The sequence below is a fragment of the Eimeria acervulina genome, genomic scaffold, assembly GCF_000499425.1.
Source record: "Eimeria acervulina Houghton genomic scaffold, Eah_scaff551, whole genome shotgun sequence".
Lineage (NCBI taxonomy): Eukaryota > Apicomplexa > Conoidasida > Eucoccidiorida > Eimeriidae > Eimeria > Eimeria acervulina.
Window position 1 is genome coordinate 9,961 of NW_013549736.1, and position 12,230 is coordinate 22,190.

General features: G+C 38.4%; 1 protein-coding gene across 1 annotated transcript; it reads left to right on the forward strand.

Annotated features, from left to right (window-relative positions):
• Positions 1-9,169: 9,169 nt before the first annotated feature.
• EAH_00042520 (hypothetical protein, conserved) lies at positions 9,170-12,230 on the forward strand (the record flags this gene model as incomplete). Its single annotated transcript, XM_013395071.1, has 3 exons — positions 9,170-10,373; positions 10,660-10,808; positions 11,209-12,230. Coding segments are annotated over 3 exons (2,375 nt in total), but the record flags the coding sequence as incomplete, so codon positions are not given.

A 12,230-nucleotide genomic window follows, 5' to 3' on the forward strand; every position in this document is an offset into this window, starting at 1 on the left:
GCAGCGGCAGCAGCAGCAGCGGCAGCTGCAGCAGCAGAAGCCGCGGCAGCAAGATTGTGTGGGGTTGGCTGGGGTGTGAATAAATCAGTTTTTTAATGTATATATTTTTGTTTGTTTTTCTTTAATAGTAAATGAATATATTGGAGATAATAAATAGTAATAACTTATAATTTATAATTTTTAATGATTAGAATTAGATATTGAATTAATATCTTCTCATAGACGCCCCTTCTGCTGTCTTTGTCTATCTATCAACTTCTTCTGCAGCGACTCTCTTTGTTCTGCTGCTTCTTGGAATTGTTTGCGGGTTTCGCCTTCGATGCGCTCGCAGCGTTGGCTGCAGCAACATATTTAAAATAAAATTAATTAATTAAATAATTAATTACATACATCCGTGCATTAAATTCTACTAGTAACTGATTAAACTTGTTTAATTATTTATTCATGAATCCAGCAGTTAATAATATTTATAAAGACATACAAATAACAGCAAGCCAAATAGATAAACAAATACATAAATACCTATGAGAAAAGATCTTAAGAAAACAATTGATTAAAATACTCAAAGAAGAAGACAAAGAAGAATAAGAAGAAGAAAAAAGGAAGAAAGGAAACAAAAGAAAAAAAGAAAGAACAAAAGAAAAAAAAATAAAGAAGAAAAGGATAGGAAAAAGAAAGAAGACAGCAAAAAAACAAAAACAAAAAACACACTCTGCCATCGACAGAAGAAAATACAGCAGAAGACGAACCCCAAAAAAGAAAAAACAAAAATAAAAATAAAATTAAAATTAAACAAACAAAGGAGAAGAGAAAAACAAAAAGATAGAAGACAAACATCCATAAGAGAGAAAGAAAAACAAAAAGATAAGCAAAGAATAACAAGAAGAAAAGCAAAGAAAGATAAGAAGAAAAGCAAAGAAAGATAAGAAGAAAAGCAAAGAAAGATAAGAAGCTGAGTATATAACATAATTATATTTGCTTACATTTCCCCCTTAACATAATCTAATCTTTTAGAAACAGTTTGCACTGCTTCTTCTTTATTCTGTCGAATTAAGACGGGCCCAACCATTTTATATATCACTGCGTCAGAAGAAGCGGCGTCTAACTCCTGAAAATGCAGATATATATACTTCTAAAGGCTCAGTTGAGGTGCATGTACACCGCAATTCATTCATACATTGTGCCTCAATAGCAGCAGCAGCAGCAGCAACACCTGCAACAGCAGCAGCAACAGCAACACTAGCAGCAGCAGCAGCAACAGCAAAATCAGCAACAACAAAAGCAGCAACAGCAACAGCATTAACAGCAGCATCAACAACAACAGCAGCAATAGCAGCACTAGCAACAGCAGCAACAGCAGGAAGATGTGGGTAGACTGCAGTAAATGCATTAAGTGCATGGGGAGAAGCTGAGAAAGAATTGTTTAAACAAAAGAAAGAAAAGCTCTTACATTCATTACCGCCTCTATTTCATTTTGCTGGGTGAGCAGACGGCTGATATTTTTTGTGTTTGTTTGCAGTTCTAAGACAAAACAAGTAAACAAACAGCAGTAGAAGAGGAAGAAAGCGGCGATAAATATATCAATTGATTCATATAAAGCAATAATACGCTAAATACAGCAAAATAAACACCTAAAATGCATCAATATTTAGAAAAAAAGAAGGAAATCTTCTTACTTTCCACAAGTCGATCAATCTCGGCAGTGGCTTCCTTTAGCCTTTCGCTGGGCATTTTCGGGTGTATATTTTGATTGATAGAAAAACAAATAATACAATAAATTAAAAAAATAAAACAAATCCAACAAAATAAAATTTATTTCAACAATTTCTCGCAAACAACAACGCAACCTAATATGCATGTGCATGCATGCATGCATGCAAATACTCTCTCAGTTTCCCTCCTTTTAATTGTTTAGAAAGATCTATATATAGATAATATATATAAATATTCAATTATGAATTTAATATGCAAATAAATAAAATTAAACTCAAGAAAAACTCTTCATGCACAGCCCTAACACAACACACGTGCAGTTGTCTGTACACCATAGTGGCTGAGCCGCAGTAGGCCGCAGCAACACCCATCAACAAAATGTTTGTAAATTATTCTCGTTTCGGAATTTAATTAATATTTTCCGGTTTTTATGACTCTTCTTAACTCATTAAATGCAAAATTATTTCATTTGAACTGCAAATTTCTCTGCTTTCCTCGCTCTCTCCAGCCGATACTGCTCTGAGGGCTTCCGTACGTTTGCAGTTAATCCCTAAGTACATTATCACTCTTTTATGCATTTGTTTTGTTCATTATACGTTATATAAGAAAGCCATTTAATACCTTCGAAGAAAAACAGCAGCAGCAGCAGGTGCTGCAGCTGCTGCAGCTGCAGCTGCTGCAGCGGCTACAGCTGCTGCAGGCCCAGCAGCACTTTTTTTGCTATTTTTTTTGTTGAAAACCAACGAAAATGGAGATGAATGAATTTGATGATGAAGAGCAGCAGCAGCCTCCGCTGTACGAACAGATGAATCTGTTTCCGCCGAATGTTTCTCTGCTATGTGCTGATAGCTCCGAAGACAAAGAAGATAAAACAAAAGAAACTGATCAAGGTAAAACACAAACAAAGACAGCACAAACTCTGCCTTAAGGAATTGTAATTCTATTAATATACAATACATATGCAATTAATATTATTCAATCTATTACATACTTTTTGAAGAGGCAGCTGCTCCGAAGCAGCAGCAGCAGCTGCTGCTGCTGCATCACTAGCAGCAGCAGCAGCTGCTGCTGCATCACTAACAGCAGCCCAACACATTTGCAATAATATTACTGTGATTATTTTTTTATGGTTGTATTATAATATATACGATATAACTGTTATTATTTATTGTTATTATTGCTCTTTCTCTTGTCCCTATTTATTATTGTTTATATCTAATATAACTATTATTATTTTTCGTGTACTTAATATTATCATTGTTACGAGCATTATTATTATTATTATTATTATTATTATTATTATTTAGTATTGGTTATAATTATTATTATTATAACTATTATTAATTATTACAATTATTAATAATTATAATTATTAATAATTATAATTATAATTATGAATATTATTAACTAATATTATTAATTATTAGTTATTATTAACTATTATAAATTATTATTATAATTGATTTTTGTTGTTTAGGGTGCGTGGAGTGTGCAAACGGCAGCAGATTTTCTTTGTTTATTTCTTCAATAGAGCGCTGCCTCTTTTTTATTAATAATTGGACAGACATCTTTGAACAAAATAAACAAATTAAAAAAGAATTAATTCAAACAGATTGCCCTCAAGCATTACGCGGCGCTCTGTGGTGGAAACTCCTACAAGTCGATCAATTCAAAAAAGATAGTATCTAAACCCTAAACCCTAAACCCTAAACCCTAAAATCTAATGTCTAAACCCTAAACCCTAATACCTTATACGTAAACCCTAAAACAGAATATGTAAACCCTTAACCCTAATAACTAAACCCTACAACATAATATCTAAACCCTAAGCTCTAATTCAAAAACCCTAATACCTAAACCCTAAACCCTAAACCCTCATAAACCCTAAAACCCTAAACCCTAAAGATAAAATAACAGCAAACAATAAAATATAGACAATAAGCATTTTTAAACAGAACATCATTAGTAAATAATTATTACATTAATTCTGTTTATATAATATAAAATAATAATAATAATAATAATAGTAATTCTTATAAATAAAAAAATAATTTTATTAATATAATATAAATAAATAAACGAAGCAATAAAACTAAAATTAAATATAATATAAATGAATGAATAAACCCTTAAACAAAAGCCATGAAATGCAACAAAATAACACTTACTATTTATTTAGTATATATATACTAAATAAATAGTAATTGTAATTATTAATTATTAATTATTAATTATTAATTGCGCAGAAAAGTTTGCTGAAGATTTATATTTTCGTCTGCTGTCTTCGTCTCCGCCGTTTTCGTCGCTTTTAATTATTTCGCGAGACGCTAACCGGACTTTTCCTCAGCACTTTTTATTCAGAGACCAAAAGGCTGCAGGCCAGCAGGTAAACAAATATAATTATAAATAAATAAATTAATAAATATAATTATATATATATCTTATGTTTATATATGTTGTTTAGGTTTAGTATTCGGTTGATAGTTAGTTAGATTGTTTGTTTATTCAGAGACTATCTATCTATCTATCTATCTATCTATCTATCTATCTAATACTAATGTTAATATATAAATATATATGTATATATATATATTATTTATTATTAGACAGATAGACAGATAAATATATTTATTTATCTAAGTAGAGAGAAGAACCAAATGAATGAATGCACAACAAATAAAATTTTTATCATATTTTCACCTTACAAACATCTACATAAATAAATATATATAATAATATATATAATATAATAATATATATAATATAATATATATAATCTAATGTATATTATTTATATATTATCTATCTTATATATATTCACCATACAAACATCTAAATGAATATATAGTGTATATATATAATACACTATACATATATATATGTTTATATTTATTTTTATTTTTATTTTTATCTATATTTTTATTTGCAGGCTCTGTTTAAAGTGCTGCGGGCTTATGCGACATACAACCCAGCAGTTGGTGAGGTGTATATACACCGCAGATAATAATAAATATATAAATAAATAAGTATATGTATATATATATATATATAATACTTATATATATAATACTTATATATATATATGCATAATACTAACAACAATAAGGCTCAAACAAATAATATTAAACGAATTCATATATATTTATACATATATATTTGTAATATGCAGATAAATAAATAAATAAATAAATAAACAACCAAGCAAACAAATTAAATGATAAACTAAATAATTAAATAAATAATTAATTAGATAATAGTTGAATGATTAAATAAGTAAATAATAATAAAATAATAAAATAATAAAATAATTGTTTGTACACTATGCGCAGGGTACTGCCAAGGCATGGGTTTTGTATGCGGTGTTTTGCTGCTGCATCTACGAGAAGAAGCAGCATTTTATTGTTTTGTTTGTTTGTTAAATAAATTTGACCTTGAGACGATGTACAGCCCAGGCCTTCCTTTGCTTGACGAATATTTCTTTCAGTTTCAACACCTCTTGCAAACCCATCTCCCAAAGTAACAGACAGTACACCTGCTGCTGCTGCTGCTGCTGCTCCTGCTGCTGCTGCTGCTGCTGCTGCTGCTGCTGTTGCTACTGCTGTTGTTGTTGCTGCTGCTGTTGCTGCTGCTGTAACAAATACACTGCTGCTGCTGCTGCTGTTGTTGTTGCTGTTGTTTTTGTTTCTGCTGCTGTAACAAATACACTGCTGCTGCTGCTGCTGTTGTTGTTGTTGCTCTGCTGCTGCTGCTGCTGATGATGATTTGTGTGTCTGTTTATTAGATCAAGTATTCTCCTAGCTAGCGAATATAAATATATATACATATATATAAACCAGTATAAATATAAAAAATGAATATATATATATATATATATATATTTGTGTATGTATGTTAGGCTGAGTGCTCATTTAGCAAGCGAAGGCGTCGAGCCTTCAATGTATTTATCGGGTTGGTTGTTAACTTTGTTTGCGTATATTTTAAATATAAAAACTCTTGTAAGTGTTTGGACACTGTTATTTATTAAAGGCGAAAAAATTCTCTTTCAGATACCTCTCGCTATTCTAAAGATATACCAGGTAAGATATAGACATGAGAGGTTTAATATATTTGTTTTTAGTTTTTAGTTTTTAGTCTTTAGTTTGTTTGTTTTGTTTGTTTTTATTATTGTTTTGTTCTTTGTTTTGTTTTTGTTTTATTTTCATTGTTTTATTTGTTTTATTTTCATTGTTTTATTTGTTTTATTTTCATTGTTTTATTTGTTTTATTTTCATTTATTTATTTGTTTCTCTAATTGTTTTGTTTGTTTTTAGTTTTATTTGTTTTTAGTTTTATTTGTTTTTAGTTTATTGTTTTTAGTTTTGTTTGTTTTCGGTTATTTCGGGTTGTCGTTGCTTGGCTGTTTGTTTATTTGTTTATTTGTTTATTTGTTTGTTTGTTTGTTTGTTTGTTTGTTTGTTTGTTTACTTGTTTATTTATTTATTTATTTATTTATTAATTTATTTATTTTATATCTGTTTGTTTTGTTTGTTATTTTGTTTATTTGATTTTGTCTATATTTTGTTATTTCCTTTTGTTTGTTGCTTTTCGTTTATTTCTTTTTGTTTAGTATTTGTTTATTTGTTTTAGTTGGTTTGCCTTCACTGATTTATATTTAATTATATGTATTTATTTATTTATATTTATTTATTTATATTTATCTTTATTTATTTATTTATTTATTTTCTCTTTAATTTAATTTTTCTGTTTGCATTTGAAATATCCAGTCTGTCGCTTCTCATTATTATTTATTATTATTTCTTATTATATTTAATAATAATAATAATAATATATAATATATATATAATATATAATATATAATAATTATTATTATAATTATTTATTTGTGTTGCTGCTGCATGCAGACAGCGCTGCTGCGGAGTTCGTTCGAAGAAATTTTGAGTTTATTGAAGACAGCGCCTGGCAGTTTGTCTTCATCTGTTTTAATAGAGACATGTTTAAAGATTAAAATAAATAAATCTACATTAGCTGCATTAAAAGAAGAGTATTTAAATACATGTAAAACAAAACAAAACACAAAAGAAAATGCAGACATAAACCCTTAAATTCAAACCAACACCAATTTATTTTATTATTTGTTTTTTTAGTTAGTCATCCTTATTTATTTATTTATTTATTTTTTGTTCGTTTGTTTACTCGTTTGTTTATTTATCTATTTGTTTATTTGTTTATTATTAATTAGAAAAGACAGAGATGCAGCAAGAGGTGGTGATGATAGTATGTACATATATCAAGAAAATACAAAAATATAAACAGAACAAATCCTACTACAAGCTGCTGCAGTTCCTGCTGCTGCTGCAGTTCCTGCTGCTGCTGGAGCTGTTGCTGCTGTCGCTGCTGTTGCTGTTGACGCTGCTACGGCTGTTGCTGCCGCTTCTATAGACCGCTGTATTCCGCTTTACTGATAGGGTTTGTGGTTTAGGGTTTAGGGTTTGTGGTTTAGGGTTTGTGGATTAGGGTTTAGGGTTTGTGGTTTAGGGTTTAGGGTTTATATGCGCCCAGTAGCAGCACTTTCGAACCGAGAGGAAGCAGGTTGGATAATCTGCAGCAGCATTTTCTATAAATGCATGCATGCGCTAGCTCTTAGCTATCACCCTAGTTAGTTAGCTAGCTTGTTAGCTAGCTAGTTAGCTAGCTAGCTAGCCAGCTGGTTGTTGTATGCTGGGCGTCGCTGCTCAAAAGACTTGGTTAGTTGTTCCCCCTACCGTAGATTAGGGTTTAGGGTTTAGGGTTCTTATCAACCAACTGTAGGTCATCCGTCTAGTTAGGCCCTGCTCAGCTGTCTGCGTCTGCTGTCTGCACTGCAGCGAGCGATGCAGACTTTTTAGTTTCTTGCCGCAGCAGCAGCAACCGCAACTCAACCAGCAGCAGCAGCAGCAGCAGCCTCAGGCACAGCTGCTGCTGCTGCTGCTGCCGCAGCAGCAGCAGCAGCAGCAGCTGTGCCTGCATGCGCTAGCCAGTGCGAACTTCTTGCGTCTAGATTTTCGTTTAAAGAGGAAATGGCTGTAGACATCTGTGTGCGATGTTGAATGGATTGAATAAATTGATAGAGTTAGTGAAGGCATGGAGGGTAATAGAAGAGTAAAAGGGAGAAAATAAAGGATTTACAGTTAAATTAATAATTGATTGTTTGCTTACTTAAGAAAATATTAAGACTCTAGTGTATACTCAGCAGGAGAAGATTCCGATTCAATCAATGGTCGGTTGTTTGTGCTGCTTTCCTTCTGGTGGAAGTACAGAAGAAAAAGTAGGAAAGCTAATGAAATTGAAATAGAAGGTTTTAAAATTGAATTTAAATTAATATTTTGCTGTTTTTAAACGAAAATAAACACTCAAGGTTCCTCTACGTTCAGAAAGTAATAGTTGAATGTTTCGGGTGTATCGACAGCAGGAGAAATTTGAATTTCAGCGAAACTTGAATGCTTTCTTCTGGAAAAAAGTCAGAATTGGTTGTTTTAAACTCCCCGTTTATATTATATTATATTTCTAATGATTCAGAAACAAATAATTACTCGATTATCTCCTCTCAGTGCTGCTCATATCGACACTCAATATCCACACGATAGAGCGCCGGTCTTACGCGGTCTGTTCGCAGCCGCCTCCTCCTCGTTTCTCTTCTATTTTCCATCTTCTTTTGCATTATTTCATTATTTTCCTTTTTTTCATGAGTTAATCCCCACGCTTTCGTACTTAGAAAGCTTTTTCTTCCTTCAAGCGGAGCGCTGCAGCTCCCCTGCTCCCTCCGAGCCTCTCGGCTAGCCCAGGTTTTTTCTCCAAGTTGAGTATACACCGTAAGTTATTTTCTAGTGTTTTCATTTACTCGTTTCAATCGCCTTATGCAAACAGCAGCACTGCTGCTGCTGCTAGAGCAGCAGCAGCAGAGTGTACAGCAGCTGCTGGCTGTCAGCCCCTGCACACAACGCGTGCTAATACAGCAATATTCTCCCGTATATATGATAACTTTTTTACTTTTTATTGATTCAAAAGGCATTATAGGAGCCCTCAACTCACTTCCTAAATGCATGCATTGTCTACCTCCTGCTGCTGCTCGAGAGTCTTCTAGCAGCATTAATATTACATCTCTTAGTTAAGGCCACGCTGCTGCTGTGCTTCACCATTTGTTAGCTCCTACACACCTTATTTGTTGCTGCTGCTGACTCATTCGTTGCTGCTGCTGCTGCTGCTGCCTCATTCATTGCTACTGCTCCTGCTGCTGCCTCATTCATTGCTACTGCTGCTGCTGCTGCTGCTGCTGCTGGTGTGCTGCTGCTGCAGTTGTGGCGGCCGCTACAGGCCTTTATCAGCCTCCCCCTCTCTCCTCACTCGCATGCAGCAGCAACAGCAGCAGCAGCAGCAGCAGAAGAAGAAAGATACTCCGCAGCGTGTATAACCATTGAAGATGCCGTTGCCGCAACGCCGGCCGCGGCTGCTGCTGCCAGGGGCAGCAGCACTTTTGCTGTTGCTGCTGCTGCTGTCTGTGGCTTCAGCACCAGCACTTGCGCATCGTTCTTTTCACCAGCAGTCTACCCTTCAGCCCCCTGCACAGCAGCAGCAGCCGCCACACCAGCAGCAGCAGCAGCAGCAGCAACAGCAGCAGCAGCAGCAGCAGCAGCAGCAGCAGCAGCAGGAAAAAGCTCTTGATGGTGGTCTTCCTGCTACAGAATCATTCGAGGAAGCAAAGGCTATGGCGTTTCCCGTTGGGCTTACAGGGGCATCTCTCATTCAGTTAGACTATCAGCAGCAGCAGCAGCAGCCGCTGCAGCCGCTGCAGCAGCTGCAGCAGCAGCCAACCCCACAGATGGCACTGCCAGCTGTACAGGGTGGGCAAGACCTTCTGCAGATGCAGCAGCAGGTACTCCAGCAGCAACAGCAGCAGCAGCAACAGCAGCAGCAGCAGCAGCAGCAGCAACTGCTGCAGCAGGGGGATTTAGATCGAGCGAATTTGATGATGCTTCAGGCGGAGAAAGCCGCAATTGACTTGCAGCTGGCATCTGAGACAGCAGCAGCAGCAGCAGCTGCTGCTGCTGCAGCTGTTCCGTTTCCTGTAGCAGCAGGAGGAGCAGCAACAGTACCAGCAGCAGCAATAGCAGTTCCAGCAGCAGCAGCAATACCAGCAGCAGCAGCAGGAATTGTAGGTGTATCTGGAGGGGGAAATGTTCAAGATGACGCTGTTAGTGCGTTGCTACTACAGCAGGAGCAGCAGCAGCAGCAGCTGTTGCAGCAGCAGCTGCAGCAGCAGCTGCAGCAGCAGCAGCACGACGAGCCTCCTTCTTCTGCTATAGGCCCTTTGTCAGTGCCCATACCCCCTTCGGGTGTACTGCCAGCTATTAATGCTCCTTCTGCTACTCCGCCTCAGTACCCTTTGACGATACCTCAAGTAATATCAGCTTCTTTAGAAGCAGGTGAAAATAAACCTCAAGGACTGCAGCAAGACCAGCAGCAGCAGCAGCAGCAGCAGCAGCAGCAACCGCAACAACCACAGGAACAGACGCAACAATCAGAACAGCAACAGCCGCAACAGCAGCAGCAGCAGCAGCAGCAGCAACAGCAGCAGCAGCCTGATGGGTCATGCCAGCTCGACTTGAGTGCATGCGGCGGCAATGGTAAGGAGGGATGCTGAGTGGAGATGCTGTTGCTGCTGCTGCTGCTGCTGCTGCTGTTGTTGCTGCTGCTGTTGCTGTTGCTTCTGCTGTTATTGTTGCTGCTGCTGCTCCGGCTAGCGTAGCTTTTACTGGTGCTGGGGCTGCAGTTGCTTCTGCTTCTGGTGTTGTGCTGCTCTTGCTGCTGCTGCATTTTCTGCAGTAGCGATTGCTGCTGCTGCTGCTGCTGCTGCTGCTGCTGCATGCGTTGCTGCTGCTGTTGTTGCGTGTGAATTTGTGTGTGCTGCAGCTGCATCAGAAGCAGCAGCAAAAACATATGCTGCTGCCATCAGCGACTGCTCCTGTAAAAATGCTGCTGCAGCGTTGGTGTGCAGTGTCTGGCAGGGCAGCAGCAGCAGCAGCAGCAGCAAACCCAGCGCTGTTAATTTTGATTCTTCGGTTCGTTGCTGCTGCTGTCGCTGCTGCTGCTCTTATGGTTGCTGCTGCTGCTCTTACGGTTGCTGCTGCTGCTGCTGCGGCTGCTAGTGCTGTTGTTGCGGCTGCTGTAGCTTGTGGTCCTGCCGTTGCTGCTGCTGCTGCTGCTGTTACTGCTGCTGCTGTTACTGCTGCTGCTGTTGCTGCTGCTGCTGCTGCTGCTGCTGTTTGGGCTGTTGCTGCTGCTGTAGCTACTGCTCCTTCCGTTGCTGCTGCTGCTGCTGCCGCTGCGGCTTCTGGTGCTACTGCTGCTGCTACCGCTGCTATCTTGCTGCTGCTGCTGTTGCGTGTCTGAATGAGTGTATAATATATATAATATATATATTTATTTATTTATCTTTATATTTTGTTTTATTTGCTGCAGACGAATACTTTGACTCTCACGATGGGAGCTGATGCATGCAACGCAATAAATGTTGCTTGTCCAGCAGCAGCAGCAGCAGGAGCAGCAGCAGGTGCAGGTACAGCCACACCGCCTATCCCACAGCCCGCAGCAGCAGCAGCAGCAGCTGCAGCGCCATATGCAGCAGCAGTTGCTGCTCATGATCCTGTTTCTGCTGCTGTCTTATCTGCTGCAGCAACCCCTTCTCAGCTGCAAGTAGCAGCAACAGCAGCACCAACAGCAGCAGCACGAGCAGCAGCAGCACCAGCAGCAGCACCAGCAGGTTCGTTTGCTGAAGTTGAAGCACAGGCGCAGCAGCAGCTTCGCTCGAGTTTGAGGTTGCGGCTGGGTGCAGCAGCAGCAGCAAAAGCAATGCAGCAGATAAGGCTGCAGCAGCAAGTAGCAGCAGAAGCAGACGAAATGTTTGCTGCTGTTATGAGTAATACCCCTGCTGCAGCAGCTACATTGGCTTCGCGTTCAACAGCAGCAATACAACTTGCTGCGCAGCTAGCAGAGGATGCTGCTGCTGCTGCTGCTGATGCTGATACACCTGCTACTGCTGCTCCTGAAGTAGCAGCAGCAGCAAACGGAGACCCAGCAGCAGCAACAACAACAGCAGCAGCAAGTGGCGATCCATCAGCTGCTTCTAATACAAACCCGACTGAGGGAAGTATAGCTGCTGCTCCTGCTGCTGCTCCTGCTGCTACTCCAGCTGCTGCTCCTGCTGCTGCTCCTGATGCTGCTCCTGCTGCTGCTCCTGATGCTGCTGCTGCTTCAGAGAAGCAAGCATCAGAAAGTGAAGCAAATATGGCAGCAGCACAGTCAGCAGTATTAGCTTTAAGCGATGCAGCAGCAGGAACAGCAGCAGCACCAACAGCACAAGACGCTTGTGCTGCTGCTGCTGTGAAACTACCTCAACAATTCCCCTTACAGCCAGGCAGCAGCAGCAGCAGCAGCAGCAGCAGCAGCAGTTTAGTCATCCTCATGGAAGCTGCACCAGAGGC